This window comes from Chanodichthys erythropterus, chromosome 16, assembly GCF_024489055.1.
Source record: "Chanodichthys erythropterus isolate Z2021 chromosome 16, ASM2448905v1, whole genome shotgun sequence".
Classification (NCBI taxonomy): Eukaryota; Metazoa; Chordata; class Actinopteri; order Cypriniformes; family Xenocyprididae; genus Chanodichthys; species Chanodichthys erythropterus.
This window is the reverse complement of record NC_090236.1, coordinates 36,047,415-36,064,989: the sequence shown is the minus strand read 5'-3', so window position 1 is coordinate 36,064,989 and position 17,575 is coordinate 36,047,415. Positions and strand designations below refer to the sequence as shown.

Here is a 17,575-nt window from a genome sequence, read left to right as displayed (position 1 = left end):
AGAGCTGTTGTACATGGTCTATGGCAATTGCTTACTGGATGGTTTGATCTTCGCCAATGGGCGAGCAACAAACCAGAAGACATTGAGCACCTTCCATCAGAAGCAAGGTCACAAAGCAGTGAGTTATGGGTATTCCAAAAGAGTCCAGATCTTTTAGAGAGCACACTTGGATTGCGATGGAACTCAGTGATTCCTTAGGATACAAGCCTCGCCAGGTGGTTTCCCCCTCTAGAAATTTTATGTGCCCAGAACATTCTCAGAACATCCCCTCTGGTGTTAAGGACGTTGCCTAGTAATGTTCCCAGAACATTCAGAGATGGTTTTTTTAGGGTTTGGAGAACATTATTTGGAGGATCTTCAGGGAACATTCAAGACGTTCTCTGAATGTTTAGGGAACCATACTTTATTTGGAAATGTTCTCAGAACGTCCCTGCTGCCCTTGTCAAAAAAAATTTAATTGAAAATTAGAGCTGAATTGACTAAAAAAAGTTTGTTCAAACTAAAACTAATTTATCTTAAATATCTACAAAAAACAAACAAAAAATACTTTACAGGTAATTCCTGCGCTAATATTATGAAACCTTTTCTTTAAAAGGCAAATATCTTACAGTAAGTCATTAACTAATGTATCACTGCATCAGCAACTACACAGTTATTTACTTCAAATAAAGCAACATGCAACAGAACATCAGTGTTTCTGGATCATCACTGACTGAAGCACAGGCTCTACTCTCCAGCATGGTGACCTCACAAAACTCAGATAACAGAAACATTAAACACTAACAGATCTCTCTAGATCTCTGCATCTTCACTTATTACAAACCACTCTGACTTTGTTTTTTTCATACAAATCTTCTTAAGGTGGTGTTGATGTTTTATCAAAATTTATAAATGTCACCGTTAAGGAGGTAAGCGCTTGCTTTAGTTGGGCTCCTGACCCTTCAGTTGACTGATTTTTTCTCCAATTTTTGTAGCTGTGTGTTTCTCAAGCATTTGTTTCTTTCATGTTGTAAACCTATGATAATGCATAAAAAACTAGTGTCTGGAAATAAAACAAAATATTCTGGCACCTTTGATTGGGTGGGCCAGCCATCAATCTGGGTGGGCCAGTGCCACCCTGGCCCTTCTGTAGCCTCCCACTGCTTTACTTAACTCCTTGAGTTAAGCACTGACTGCATTTCTTTATATTTGAGTCCAACACGTTAAAACTGTTAAAACATTAGCTGCGCATTATTTGTGTGCATTATTAACGTATGGAGCTGACTGAAACACTACTGTCAGCCAGCGGGACATTAAAGAGTGTTTGTCCGAGCCGAGGTCAGGACAGGAAGTCCTAAGTTTAGAAACATTTGGGTCACCTCACCCGTGCCTCACAGTGGTTTGGTCCACCGCGCACGTCACCTTCACACAAATGCGGCAGCGGGAGAGAATAGTTACAAAAAAAAAAAAAAAAGAGAGAGAGAGAGAGAGAGAACAGTTACAGTTCTTCAGACAGTAACGTTAGTTGAGGACCTCCAGTAAGTAGGCTGTCAATGCTATTTTATTCAAAAACGTCGGATGAAGTAATTATTTTCTCTTTAATAGCTACAGACGATGTTTAGCCATAACACACACACAAAAAAAAAAAAAAAAAAAAAAAAAAAAAAAAGATAACTGATGTATTTTTTCCGTGAGTCCGCTATGTTAGCGATTATAATGTGTGATAAGCTATAAGATAAGATATATGTGTGAACTGTAATAATAAGGTTAATAGATTTACTGTTGTGTGCTGGGTTTTGATCAATGTGTATTCATCGTATTTTGGTGACTTGGTTGTAAACAACTTAAACTATTGCAATAAATGTTTTTTAAGAAAACGTTTTTTTCACATTCAAAAATTGCTCTTGAGACATATGTTTATTGTTCCCTCCAACTGTCAGATATGAAATTTACCTGGGCTCGGTAAAGTTCTGGCTACGCTTGTGTATTGAAAAATTGGGTTTCTATGTGTATAATGTATTTTGAGTTAGGCTACTGCCTAAGAGTTTAAATTCATTGTGAGGTTACATTTAAGTTCGGATGCTTATTTCTTTACAATGATTTCACAGACATTAATTGTAATTATTTTAAGGCTCAAAACATTTAAGAAATTGGTGTTGTTTGACTTATTTTGACAGGAGGACAGAAATGAGGATGTTTTACTCATTTTTATTAGGGAAAATCTTGAGCGCCATCTGCATAAAGCATTATTCATGTGTATAATTTTGATTATTTTTTTATTATTATTATTTACAACAAAATATCTGCTGTATCTGCCAAGCATTTTAGAGAACAAGCATATATCATATTTCTAAAGTAAATATAATAAAAAAATATTGTTTTTGTTGTTGTTTTTTTATAATAAAAATTGCGGTTGTGCAAACGCATTGCAAGTTTCGTTTCCGTAAAAACGAAAGTAGCCTAATCTCTTGCAACCAATCAAAAGAAAGCAGGCGACTGTGACGATTTTTTCCAACGTGAGCTGCTTTCATAATGTTTTTTTGCAAGATCATTTCATTCATTGCAAGATCATATATATATATATATATATATATATATATATATATATATATATATATATATATATATATATATATATATATATATATTTATTATTATTATTATTATTATTATTATTTATTTTATTTTTTTTACAAAATATTCAAAATACTTTTAAAATACTTTTACTTTTTACTATTATAACAGCATGCTTTAAAAATGTTGGTTGAATGTTTTTCAGATCATTATGAGCACCATCACATCCAGCTTGAAAAAATGTCAGGAGAAGAAGCTCTGCTCATTGGTCAACAATGCCAACCTCAGCCTGCTGTTCAAAGCCAGTGTGCATGGCTACAATATCAATACATTTCACCAAAAGTGTAACAAGCAGGGACCGACTGTTGTTGTAGCTTACAATAAGTCTGGATATGTTTTTGGAGCTTTTACCAGCAAAGATTATGGTCAAACAGGCGGAAATGTTGTGGATGACAAAGCTTTTCTCTTCAGCTTTAATGACAAAGAGGTTAAAGAAGATCCTCTCCGTGTGTTCAGTGGAAATCCCCAGTATGCTTTCACTGACAGTGGTCCATACTTTGATTCTTTAGTGTTTCTTTACAATAACACAGCCACCGTCTACTGTAATACATCATCTGTATACAAATTCGACCCACAGCAGATGCATGGGAATGACTTACAGCTGACAGAATGTGAGGTGTACAGAGTTGAAGGTTTGTAATATTTCAGATAATTGCTGAGAGAATAGTGCACTTTCAGTAATTGTGTGAATACCTGGCTTACTCTGGTTTGGATTGTCACCAGATTGTGGAGGACTCATGGAGAAACCGTGGAGAAATGTGCAGTGGAACTCTGAGTGAGTGAAGCAAACCAAATTCAGTGTCTTCATAAAAACAATTAAGATGTTAATTTGGTCTTTTGCCTTTATTTTAAGATCATTGTCTTTTACAAAATGTTTCTGATAATAATGTTTTTAGGAGAAGGAAGGCGCTCTTGAGCATCATCTCGGGCTGGAAGCCTTCTGTTAGCTCAGTTAAACAGGCTCGGATTCTACTGGTGGGTCCTGTTGGAGCTGGGAAATCAAGCTTCTTCAACTCAATCAACTCTGTGTTCAAGGGTTATGTGAGCATCCAGGCCAACACTGGCACTGCTGGAACCAGTTTGACTACTCAGGTAGAAATATACCTTGATTACACCTCTGATATTTAGTGTGAAGTATTGTGATTAGTTGTACAAAATTTCTATATGCATTAAAAATAATTGGTAAAAATGTGTGCCATGCAGTTCCGTACCTACAACATAAAGCCAGGCAGCGGTGTCAGCCATGTTCCCTTCACTATGTGTGACTCGATGGGTCTGGAGGAGGGTTTGAACAGCGGTCTGGATGTAGAGGATTTCGCCAGTATTTTGAAGGGTCACATTCAAGACAGGTATCAGGTGAGAACTTTAGGTAAAAGGTTAACATAATAGTTACTGCAGTAGGTGTGGCAGATGTTTTACTAGCCATTACAGGAATAAAAAAGATGGACATTACAATATGCTTTAATTTTTTATTCAGTATTTTCAGTTTCACATCTTAATGATTAAAGATATTGTACATGTTTTTTTCTTCTTCTTAGTTTAACCCATCAATGCCGATACAGCAAGACTCCTCTCATTTCTGTAAATCTCCAGGCTTCAAGGACAAGATTCACTGTGTGGTGTATGTGATTGACACCTGCAAGGTCAAGCTCCTCTCAGACAAAATGATCGACAAGTTAGCAGTTTTTCGAAGGAAGACCAACCAGCTGGGTGAGTGACTAACAATGATGAAATAATTTCTAGTGACATCAGTGTATTTTGTCATTTACATAATAGAATATTCGATTTACAGCCTCAAGCAACCTGAGGTTAAGTCCCTTTCTCAAGAGAACCTCTTGTGGAGTTTGATTGTACAACTAGCATAAATCTTTAGGGCTACCTCACCCATAGGATAATGATCTCTGGGATCTGATAGCACTGAAGGTGTTGTTCTGTACTTCAGGTGTTCCTCAGCTGGTTCTGCTGACTAAGGTGGATGAAGCCTGTCCCTTAGTGGCGGAAGACCTGAAAAATGTCTACCAGAGCTACTATATCAACAAAATGGTACAAATGAATTTATATGACTTTATAGTCAGTATTCTGTACTGTTTTGTTTTACATCTTGTATTTCTGATGAACTGTTTTGTGACAGGTGCAGGAGGTGAGCGCTCAGCTTGGAGTCTCTCTGTCTGCTGTGATCCCGGTGAAAAACTACTGCCAAGAACTGGAAATAGATCCTCAAACTGACATACTGCTTCTCAACGCTGTTGTTCAGATACTCAGAGCCGCTGAGGGCTATTTTGATGATCTTTACTGTCCAGAGGAGAAGTCTGAGTAGAAGGTTCTGGATGTATATTAGTATTAGCAAATAACCTCTTTGTTTACACACACATTCCTATTGTTTTCGTCTGTTTGCGTAAGGTCCACTGACATTTCTGCTGTTCTCTGAACATGCAAACTATTTGTGATCCAAAACATGCAACCACATGTCTAATATTCAAAGCTTTATTCTCAGTTTGAGAGAACAATCTGTGGTTTAGAATTGAAATAAAGGTCTTATTAAAGGTCTCATGAAGTTTATTTGTTGTTGAAGATAATGAAAGAAATACATTCACATTGTACAGTACCAACAATCAATTGTTTGTACTTGTTCTAAACCTTAAAAATTACCAACCTAATGTAGTTAGGTTGATTTAATGAAATTAAATGAAAACCAGTTCATTTAGAAGCATAATATTTAGGTTAACTCGCAAAACACAGTTTGCAGTGTATGCTTAAACTCACAGTAATACAAAAACTTCATATTCTTCATGTGAGATTGCCTTAAGAGCAACTGATATGTTACACTCATCTCTAGATGTGCAGATATTTCTTCCTGCTATCAGCCATTCTTTAAAAAATCCTCTCATTCCCAGTGTTTACAACCATACAGATCTATCCACCTTATTTTGCAATGCACAAGTAAGCTATTTTATGTAAATGTGCAAGACTTCTGGTTCATTAACCACTATATGTATATAACTAGAAGAATAAAAAAAAAGTGCTAGAAACCAATGTGTTTATAATTACAACAATACATTAAAATAATATGGAATAAGAAACACCAGTTTGCAATATCGAGCACCTGTTTTGTACAGCTAAAAATATCTGGAAGTGGATGACACCAGGAGCCAGACACATCAAATTTGATTTTGCGTTAAAAATAAGGTGGATATTGTCCTCTGTGGCTAGTTGCATAAACTGCTTAGATTTGTCTTAAAAGTTAGTCATGTATATATATATTTTTAAGACTGATCATAACTTTTTTAAAGTAAGATAAATTGGTCTAATTTGACTTTTCAGATCACCCCTTGGCTAGCTGCTAGTTGGTCAGACTAGTTCTTAAGACTCAGTCATAACATTGTGACGATGTTTATATCACTGGCCCAAAGGTCTGAGAGAATAGCCTTCTCATCACTTCAGGAGTGCTCTCATGAAATACTTTTCTTCTCCACTAGTAGGCCTATGCTACTCCTTTTCATACTTTGGCCGCTCTCCCTTCTCGATGGGCCCAGGAGAGCCTTCTGGTGACCCAGCTGGAATGGGGGTTATTTGTGGGGCTCCAGGCAGAATCTGGTTGAGAGGAGTTCTGATGGCCACTGGCAACTGTCCTGAAAGAGCCCAGAGTTTTTCTGAGCCATGTGTTCTTAGCAGCCTGAAGTTCAGTCGTCACAACTGCATTTTGGTGCTCCAACTCCTTAAGATGAAAATGAGATACTGTTTTCAGCATAAAAGTATCTACTTAAAATCATTAACAAGACCCAAAAAATGAAATCTGAGAGGTATATGACTCGTGCATAGACAGCAATATAACACATTTTTGATGAAATCTGTGAGCATGAAATCCAACATTATTACCACTTAAAAGGTACTAAAGACATTGTTAAAATAGTCGACGTGACTGCAGTGGTTCAACCTTGATGTTATAAAGTGACGAGAATACTTTTGTGCGCAAAAAACAACAAAAATAATGACTTATATATAAATATTGTCTTCTCTTCCATGTCATTCTCATATGTTGTTTTCGTCCAGCGCTTCCAGGTTGTACGTCAGAACGCCGACTCATTATTGGCCGGCTCCTGCGTCAGCATCACAGCATGTGTCATGCTGATCACGTGATCAACTTTGGCCAATACTGAGCCGGCATTCAGACGTAAACACTAAGCCTTCACTGTGCTTACTGCGGCAACTACCTAAGGATAGTGACGGAAGAGAAGATATTGTTGAATAAAGTCGTTATTTTTGTTTTGTTTTTGCGCACAAAAAGTATTCTTGTCACTTCATAACGTTAAAGTTGAACCACTGCAGTCATGTTGACTGTTTTAACAATGTCTTTAGTACCTTTCTGGACCTTGAAAGTGTTGGTTAAATTGCTGTCTGACAAGTCATATACCCCTCGTATTTCATCAAAAATATCTTAATTTGTGTTCTGAAGATGATTGAAGGTCTTACGGGTGTGGAACAATATGAGGGTGAGTACTTAATGGCAGAATTTTCATTTTTGGGTGAACTAATAATAAGCTTCAGTTCATTAACGCATTAAGTATCATGAACAATGAACAACCATTTTAACAGCATTCGTTAATTTATAAATGTACTCTAGTTCATTTATTGCGAATAACATGACTCAACAATGGACAAATGTTAATTTATACAACTTGAAGTTTTTAAAGGTAGGGTATGCAATTCCGAAAAGGCTAGCAATAGAAAGCTAGCTTTGAAAGCATGAGACCCCACCCTCCCTTGGGAGTATCTCCAAAACCACGCCTCCTTCAGAATTGGGCTACTTTAACACTGTCGCCACGGGTTATTTTTCATGTCCACGGGTTGAAGTGACCCCAAATAACATGATATTTAACCCTTGAAATGCTAATTTTACTAGGGGAACCCCGCCAAAAACACATATTTTACCCTATGGAATGCGATTTTTACCAGGGGACCCCCACTGAAATGCAACTGAGCTTGTTTTGGGCTAGTTTTGAGTATTACAAAAATCTAGTTAACGCTGCTGTGAGGGTGTTTGTAATACAGCAGCTGTGGGAGTGACAGTAAAAATGACATCTTTCTCTCTTCTGAATGCTGTTAATGACTCTGTTTTTTTTTTTTACTCTTTTTGAAAGTTGTGAAAACACTATTGTTGAGTTTTTCTTTTGCTATTTGTGCAAATGGAAACACAAAAATATATTTAATGAAGTCTGTCATTCACAATTTTACCCAATTATGACGATTTCCGCTTCAGAGAAACCTGGAAATGTGAAAAGGGTCTATAGAGGGTATGCACGTGATGTCACCGTCGACCGTTACGGCTGCGGTCACGTCCACTGAGTGGCAAAAGACTGAGCAGCAGCATTGGTTTTCAGCGTGAATGTCGCGAAAAACACACAAAACACATCCAAAACGGGAAAGAGCTTTGTGATTGACTGTACAAATAGTTTTGACACAAAACATATATATATATATATATATATATATATATATATATATATATATATATATATATATATATATATATATATATATATATATTTTTTTTTTTTTTAAATCAGAAAGCAACAGAAAAAAGCAAATGGATCACTGCAATTCATAGAAACATCTGAACTCCAGGCAGAGAAACATGGATTTGCATTTATCATTTTGTGTCAAAATGTTGGATTTTGAGGTAAAATCATACTGTATATATTATATTGTTATATATTATGTTGACAACTCATCAATTAAATATTTTTGATCTTATATTCTGCATAATTGTGTTTTTAAATAAATAACACTGACAAAAACTATACTATAAAACTATATATATGTTTTAGGGCTGGACAATATGACGATATAACATTGATATAAGTGATTACTCGGATTTAAACCTACCTATATTGTAGTTATATAAGATATTCACATGCAGATTTGCTTTATGTATTTCCCCACCGTCGAAATCAGGCACATATAAATGTCCTTAAACACAACTCCAGGCTGCATGTCGATATCTATGGATTAGTTTTATTTGACAAGTTGTAAGGAACACATTCAATTCCAACCTTTAGTGTAATTCGTTAGTTTTACTCGCATTTTCGCAGTTTCCTCTACTAAATCCAGTCACGCACGCAGCAGTTTCTTTTGCCATTCAGTCCAGCTGAGGGAGCGCGTTTTCGGCGGGAAAGTGACGTCGACAGGGATGACGCGTTTTTGTAGGCAAAACCCGGAAGCGAGTTAGCATTTTAGGACTTCCGGTTCCAACGCCGTTAAAGTCTATGGGTTTTTTGAATGGGTTTTTGCTAAATCGCCTGAAATAAGGTCTGTGGTTAACAAAGCCTCTAAATACTTTCACGTTTTGATCTATGACATAAAACACACCAGTTATAACCCACTTGTGATTTTTAAACTTTTACTGTGTCTTAAAATCGGCGGTTGCTAACAAATTGCTAAAAGGGTATTCTTCCTTTGGCGGGGACTTTAGACGTCATCATTAAAAACGGGACATTTGGACAGCATTTCTTGTGAAAAAGTGGATAAGTACTCATAACAGCACAGATCATAATCAGCGAGCATGTTTTTAAATAGAGTTGTTTTCTAAATACAGTTTGAGGAAGCTTGGTGGTGACGACGTTGATCCGCGACCATGGTGTGCTGTAGTCCGTTTAAAGCCTACTGTTAGCCTTTTATATCTGATGACTTTATTTAGGCTTCAAAATCTATAAATGTTGTGTTAACTTGTAAAGATTATCTAGATAGACAAAACGTGTAAGTGTCATAACCCTTTGTTAAACACAGAGCTTATTTTCTGCTGTTTCCTTGCCGCGCTTATGACGTGTGATGTCTGCGGGTGCACGGAGGTATGGAAATACATATGTTGACCGGCAGGAGGACGCTGAGACTTTCACAGAAGATATATGTACATGTTTTAATATTTAGACCACTTCTATTATTGATTTTATGTCTTACTTGAATCTTGCATTTGGATTCCACCATTTGTAGCTTGGTCTGGACTAGCTCTCTCTCTAACTCTTGGACCTGTTCTCTGAGAGAGGCCTTCACTTCCTCCTGAGCAGAGGTATCTTCACTCTCAGAGCACAGCTGAATTGATCCATCCATGCTAAAGATGTGTCTGCACCGCTCACACTCCAGCATCTTGCTCTGAAGTAATGTAATATATCATACAGTATATATGAGAAAAGAGACTTTTTTAGGAGAAACATGATACTACAGTAAAACTGATAGTTAAGGTCAAGCTGCACTGAGGTCAGTTTGTTTCTTACCTTGATAACTGCCAGCTCTTTGTCTGCTTGAGCTTTCTGGTGTTCAAGTTTAGTGTTCAGTTGGGAGCAAATCTAAAAGACGCAAGAAAATGGGCTGAATGTTGCCATCAAATGCAACAATGTTTATTGAATGTGTAATTGAATGTTTACCTGTTTGTAGTCAGCGATGATGTTGTTTGATCTCTTAATGTCTGCTTCTGCTTTGTCCAGCTCTCTCCTAAACATCTCTTTCAGCTGTCGAACACATCAATACTTTAGACAAGGGCAGAGCATGAGCTCAGACTGTTCAAACACAGTGATGTTAAAGTACCTGTGAAGCCTCCTCCTCCTTTCCCCTTTTCTCCTCCTCTGTAATCTTCAGAAGCTGTTTGGTTTTTAAAAGCTCCTTGGTTAATTCATCCACCTGGTCCTCAGTCTGAAAAACACACCAGAGCTATCTAAACATGCACGGCATATAAAACAGAAAATGTTGCATATGCATGACAACTGGTAATAATTTGACAGACCTGATCTAAAGCATTCCTCAGCGCAATCTTGCTGGTGACAAGTTTTTGTGCAAGGTCATCATTTTCCTGCTCCAGACGCAAACTGGTTTCCTGAAGCTTACGGTTTTCTCTCTGGAAGGAAAATTTGAAGTATTCAGTGCATGATTATGCAATTTTCGCATAGTTTAAATGATGCAAGAGCTTTTTGTTGTTGTGATTGTTGCGAAGAAGGTTTTTGTTTTCGTCAGGGTGTCATCTCTTACCTCGTACTTGTCAAGTGGGTCTTCTTGCTGCAGTTGGTTATCTCTTAATTTTGGCTTTTTAGATGGCACCTTTTAAAAAGAAGATTCAGAAACTTTCAAATCATATCAGGTATGCAAATCTTAAAGGCATGAAAAGAATGTAACATCTTATAAATAGGCCTACTGGTTATATAATAAATTCATAGTTGCAGGAATGATATTTACATTATTTCTTGCAATTTTATCATTATTTCAATTTCAAAATTATCAATTTTTATGATTTTTTTACATTTATTATATATATATATATATATATATATATATATATATATATATATATATATATATATATATATATATATATATATATATATATATATAATTACAGTGGTGTTCAAAATGATTAAAACGGTAAGATTGTTTAATGTTTTAAAAGAAGTCTCTTCTGCTCACCAAGGCTTCATTTATTTGATCCAAATAGTAAAAACAGTGATATTGTGAAATATTTTTACAATTTAAAATAGCTGTTTACTTTTTGAATATATTTTAAAATGCAGTTGGCAAAGCTGAATTTCCAGCATCATTACTCCTCAGTCTTCAGTGTCACATGATCCTTCAGAAATCACTCAAATATGCTGATTTGCTGCTGAAATATAAAGCTTTTGTCACTACCGTTCAAAAGTTTGGGGTCAGTAAGAGTTTTTTTTTGTAAAGAAATTAATACTTTTACTAATACTTATTTCAGCAAGGATGCGTTAAATTGATCAAAAGTGACAGTATAGACTTTTATAATGTTGAAAAAGCTTTGTATTTCAGATAAATGCTGTTCTTTTGAACTTTTTGTTCATCAAATAATCCTGAATTTTTTTTTGTACACAACTGTTTTCAACACTGATAATAAGAAATGTTTCTTAAGCATCAAATCAGCATATTAAAATGATTTCTGAAGCATCACTGAAGACTGAAGTAATGATGCTGAAAATTCAGCTTTACCAACACAGAAATAAATTGCATTTTAAAATATATTCAAATAGAAAACAGTTATTTTAAATTGTAAAAATATTTCACAATATCACTGTTTTTGCTGTATTTTGGATCAAATAAATGAAGCCTTGGTGAGCAGAAGAGATTTCTTTTAAAAACATAAAAAAATCTTACCATTCTAATATTTTTGGCCACCATTCAATTATATATTTAACTTTCAGATCATGCAGGTGCACAAAATCTTAAAGGCATGAAAGTAATGTAGTCAACATTTGAAATGATCAAAACCTTTCATCAAAGTTGTCCTAAAACCTTCTTCTTAGGACAACTTTGATGAACTTTTTTGATCCACTTCAAATATTTATATAACTTTAAGATCATATCATATCACAAAAGCTAAAAGGCATGAAAGTTATATATATATATATATATATATATATATATATATATATATATATATATATATATATATATATATATATATATATATATATATATATATATATATACATGTGTATATATATTATAACGTTGTATATAATATTTGTTTATAAGCACAAAGGAGTTAACGTTTTAAAATAAATTATCAATAAATAAAGTGACCCATGCTGTTGTGCTACTCCTTTAAAAATTCCAGCATGCCAGCTTTAAATCAACATGTGACAAACATGAGGTCCAAGGGTGCTGATCTTACCACTTGTTTCGGTAGAGACTCCACCACTAGACTAGCCAGGATCTCCTCCTCTGACATTTGGTCAATAATGTGGGCATCATAAGCAACAGAGATAGACACTTCTTCCATCATTTTGGCAGTTGAGTTGAACACAAGTGATCTCACAATACAGAGTAGGCAACTGAACTTGTCTGGAGAAATCAGAAATGACAACAGGTTTGACAGGCAGCAGTCTATATCTGTCTTGTCTCAATGCAAGCCCTGCCCTTAAGACTATGGGAGGAGTTTCATTTCAGTCCACCTTTGTCCTGTGGTTCTTCTCTTACCTAATAAGCAGGTATCAAAACACCATGGCCTTCCAACTGCCTCACAGAATCATTCCACAATCCAGCAGCCAATACTAATTATTTCCACACTTTGCTGAAGCAGAACCCAGTTAAATGTCATTAAAATTATGAATGCAACACAAGTAGGTTCCAGAACAGATATTTTTACCGCCGTCGTTTGGAGTTTGCTAGCCTGACTCTGGGTTCAAGCTCAGGGCTAAAGACTGTGAAATTGAAATTCTTGCTGTAATCCTTCAGGTCGCCCCTCACACAAAAACACTGTGGTTAGCTGGGGTGCCAGTACATTCCTCCATTGCTTAAGCTGCTTATATATGTTCATTGGGATTGATGGAGGCCGAGAACTGCTGTTTTTCACATCTCACTGCAGCTTCTGAGAGGCATAATGCAGGTATTATTAATCAAAATGGTCAAAAGGTGATGGTTAAAAGCACTAGTTTCTTATAAAACCAACTTTTTCTTCTTTGTCTGTAATGCAGAGCTAATCTGTTGTGGAGAAAGAAAGAGAAGGGGAATGTGAACAAAACTGGGGGAGGATGTTATAAGTAATTGAAAGAAGGGAGGAGAAGAGAGCAATAAAGACAAACAGCAAGTGTCACAGTGTTCAAAGGTATTGGAGGAGGCGCCGCCTCAGTCTTCAGGTTTCGTCATGATCCTGCGAAACAAACAAACAAACGCCCATCTCTCTCCAGAGCACATTCGCTGTGAGGTGGGAGTGGCTTTCACCTCCATTTGCTAAGTGTGCTGCTTATTATGGCTGAAAACTCATAGTGAGTCAGTGGAAAGCTTCATCATGCTGAGAGTGAAATTCTTTTACAGTTGCTGAACTGCAATGGAAATGAGATGCATGCAACAGCTGTTTGCTTAACAAGATCTTAAACTGGTCCTTCAAGTCGTTTAACACAATACACTGATAGAATGCAGTCCCAGCCCTGCTTGACACTCCCATATCGGTGAAGTATTTTGAGTGCTTTTAAATATCAAAGTGAAAGAAAATGCTGATTTTGATTTTGTCAAAATGACACAAGTGTGTGTTTCCTCAAGCAGTGGTTTTATATACACTACCGTTTAGAAGCTTGGTGTCGTATGTTTTTAAAAGAAATACTTTTATTCAGCAAGGATGCATTAAATTGATCAAAAGTGACAATTATATTTCAAATAACTGCTGTTCTTTTCAACTTTCCATTCATCAAAGAACCCTGAAAAACTTCATGTCATGCAGATATTTGATCAGTTCTGGCTTTCCCTGAGAATCAAACCCACGACCTTGGGATTGCTATAGCGCCAGTTTGAGCTACAGTTCTCCAAATTTATAATAATAAGAAATGTTTCTTGAGCAGCAAATCAGAGTATTAGAATGATTTCTGAAGGATCATGTGACACTGAAGACTGGAGTGATGGAGAAAATTCAGCTTAGCATCCAGGCCCGGTTCTAGGATTGCGTGACTTGGGGGGCATTTCGAAAACTTGTTGGGGCAGCATGATTTATGATTCATAGGTCCCTTTGAAGAAATTTAAACCATAAGAAGACCTGGTTGCATGATTCTTTCCTTTTTCATGTTTTTTCCCCCCTATATTTTTGGATCATTTCTATAGAGTTGTGCTCAGTTATTAGCTATATAAAAATAAAAACCACAAGACATAATAATAACTGAATTTACACAAAATTTCCAGTTCAAAAGTCTATATGCTTGATTCTTAATGGTGTGTGTTGTTACCTGGATGATCAAAAGCTGCAAACATTCACTGATTCCCAAGACAACACAACACAATAAGAGAGCCAGTGGGTTGTAAACCTATGAACAGGATGACTGGAAGTTCTTATTTTATTTAAAGATCTACTTTTTTTTAGTTCTGTCCTACAAAAGCTTCATAAAACACTTTCTAGAAGACAAAATAAAAACAATTTACCCCCCAACCATCCTGTGCAAATGTTTATACCCCCTGAATTTTAATGCATTGTTTCCTTCTGGAGTATCAGTAAATGTTTCCACCATTTGTAACAGTTGGGTATGAGAAGAGTCCCAAACATGGGACTTATCATAAAGAAAAGTACAAGATAAGTACAAGTAATTTATAAGTAATTTATTCTCAGTACACGCACTACTGAGAATAAATTAAGTGTATGTAAACTTTTGAACTGCTTAATTTGTGTATAGGCCGTTATTATATATTGTGGGCTACATGTAAACATCTCATAATAATACATTTTTGTTGCAGTACCAAAATGAAAAAACAATTTTTAATCTCACTTATTTATTTTTTAAATTATTGATATTTTGCAGATTCTGAAAGGTGTTATCACATCAAATAATAGGCTACTATGCTGATAGAATATTTTAGAGCGAACATAACTGAGCAAAACTATTTTATATTTTACTAGAATAGTTACATCTATATTTATTTTAGTTTTTAATTTATTCATTTTCAAGATTTTTCATGACTTGGAAATCACATTTTTAAAATTCCAAGCTAAATTTCCAAGTGTTCCATGATCGTGTAGCAATGTATTAACGGTGTGTGCATGTTTAAATAGAAACTAGCGCGCATTTGAAGGAGCTGCATGTTATCTGCTCATGTGATCGTCAATGGCCGTCTTGAGAAGTGATCAGATAAGGTGTGCAAAAGTTAGTGTTTAATTTAGTGTTTATTTTTACATTTTGTGTGCTATCACAAAAAAAATAGTATCCTGGGGATGTTGGAGGGGCACAAGAGAAATCTGGGGGGGGGGCATTGCTCCTCCTAGCCCCCCCCATCCCCCCCAATCCCCCCCCCCCCTAAACCCGGCCCTGTTTGCATCACAGAAATAAATTACATTTCAAATTACTAATTAAGTAAATGAAAATCTTTTAAAATGTAATGTAATTTCACAATTTTAAAATATTGACTGTATTTTTACTTGAACAAGAGAATTCAAAAGAATTAAATATCTTGTTTGACCCCAAACTTTTGAATGTTAGTGTGTGTGTTGGTATTAAAAATTTGGTTCACAACCCTCTTAAAGGGTTAGTTCACCCAAAAATGAAAATTCTGTCATTAATTACTTACCCTCATGTCGTTCCACAGCTGTAAGACCTTCGCTCATCTTCAGAACACAAATTAAGATATTTTTGATGAAATCCGAGAGAATTAATGACAGAACTTTTAAATGTATTTATTATGAATTAAGTAGATTCTAATTTAAATCAATGGTAATTTGTGTTTTAACTTTTAGAATTGTCTTGTTTTCCATAATTATTTTACTGTTTAAATTAAATTTTGCTGCAAAGCTCAGTTTCCATTATGAAAATACCCCATGACCTGCCATTGGGGCATGTTGTCACAAAAGGTCAATATGGACTGTACAACTTTTGGGGGGGGGGGGGGGGGGAGTAAAATGTTTTGTCTTTTTCATAGTTTCCCATTATCAAAAACAGCTAGAATATAGCAACATTAACAGGAATATGGAAGAAAAACATAATTAAAGGAAACAGAAGCAGTCAGTTTTAAGATACAAATATGTAGAGAGACTCGACAGGAAACATTTCAATCATTGAAATAATTTGATCTTTATGTACATGTATTTTATAGATGTGAAATGGCTTTTATTACTCTGATCACATTTGACCAATTTTATAAAAGTCTACAGGCATTTATAAATGCTTCATTTATATTCAAAAGCATTCTGTGAAATATGTGTACAATAAGCTACTCTTTTTCTTCAGTATTTTAAACCATAGACTGATATACTTCCAGATTTTTGCTTTTTTTTTTCTTCCAATTTTTGACAAAAACTATTCACATGTAAAACAGAAGTGCCATCCTGTGATTCGTAATGTGATCCAGTTAATAACAAAGAGTGCTTAAGTGTGAAGATAGACATCAGAATGCACAATTCATAAACCAATGGCTACTGAAACAAGTATGTGAGAAAATATAATCATTTACACAAACACGTTTGCAAAGGAAATTATTGTTCATAAGTATCATTTCGACAAAAATAATGAAATGTTTTTACTATTTTCCAGTCATTTTCTCTCAGTGACTTTGCCTCAAGAAGATTTCTGAAGCTGTTGTGTATAAATCTGGAAATTATATGACATTGGAGATATCAGCAACTGCACTTAAAGGGTTAGTTCACCCAAAAATGAAAATTCTGTCATTAATTACTCACCCTCATGTCGTTCCACACTCGTAAGACCTTCGTTCATCTTCAGAACACAAATTAAGATATTTTAGTTGAAATCCGATAGCTCAGTGAGGCCTCCATAGGGACCTTTCCTCTCTCAAGATCCATTTATGTACTAAAAACATATTTAAATCAGTTCATGTTAGTACAGTGGTTCAATATTAATATTATAAAGCGACAAGAATATTTTTGGTGCACCAAAAAAACAAAATAACGACTTATATAGTGATGGCCGATTTCAAAACACTGCTTCAGGAAGCTTCGGATCATAAATGAATCAGTGTATCGAATCAGCGGTTCGGAGCGCCAAAGTCACGTGATTTCAGCTGTTTGCAGTTTGACACGCGATCTGAATCATGATTCGACACACTGATTCATTATGATCCGAAGCTTCCTGAAGCAGTGTTTTGAAATCTGCCATCACTAAATAAGTCGTTATTTTGTTTTTTTGGTGCACCAAAAATATTCTCGTCGCTTTATAATATTAATATTGAACCACTGTACTCACATGAACTGATTTAAATATGTTTTTACTACATTAATGGATCTTGAGAGAGGAAATGTCATTGCTCCCTATGCAGGCCTCACTCAGATTTCATCAAAAATATCTTAATTTGTGTTCTGAAAATGAACGAAGGTCTTACGGGTGTGGAACGGCATGAGGGTGAGTAATTAAAGGGTTACTTCAGGATTTAGCATTAAGCTTTGTATTAGTAGAATAACACCAGTATTTTCGAATTAGCGTGCTTTCCCCCTTCATATCAGCCCGAGATGAGAGATTTATGCATTTTTATTCTG

General features: G+C 35.5%; 2 protein-coding genes across 2 annotated transcripts; one reads left to right on the top strand and one right to left on the bottom strand.

Annotated features, from left to right (window-relative positions):
• Window positions 1-1,450: 1,450 nt before the first annotated feature.
• LOC137002703 (interferon-induced protein 44-like) lies at window positions 1,451-4,946 on the top strand. The gene is made up of 8 exons (XM_067362532.1): window positions 1,451-1,517; window positions 2,759-3,245; window positions 3,337-3,388; window positions 3,510-3,705; window positions 3,817-3,969; window positions 4,152-4,323; window positions 4,556-4,656; window positions 4,745-4,946. The coding sequence occupies exons 2-8, from the start codon at window positions 2,765-2,767 to the stop codon at window positions 4,928-4,930; spliced, it is 1,341 nt and encodes a 446-aa protein (XP_067218633.1). The 5' UTR covers window positions 1,451-1,517; window positions 2,759-2,764; the 3' UTR covers window positions 4,931-4,946.
• Window positions 4,947-6,109: 1,163 nt separating this feature from the next.
• On the bottom strand, window positions 6,110-12,482 carry rabgap1l2 (RAB GTPase activating protein 1-like 2). Its single transcript, XM_067362533.1, has 8 exons — window positions 12,287-12,482; window positions 10,630-10,698; window positions 10,388-10,498; window positions 10,192-10,296; window positions 10,032-10,115; window positions 9,882-9,953; window positions 9,568-9,759; window positions 6,110-6,328 (listed from the first exon to the last, which is right to left on the bottom strand). Exons 1-8 carry the CDS (start codon window positions 12,395-12,397, stop codon window positions 6,110-6,112), a joined length of 963 nt encoding a protein of 320 aa, XP_067218634.1. The 5' UTR covers window positions 12,398-12,482.
• Between the last annotated feature and the right edge of the window lie 5,093 nt (window positions 12,483-17,575).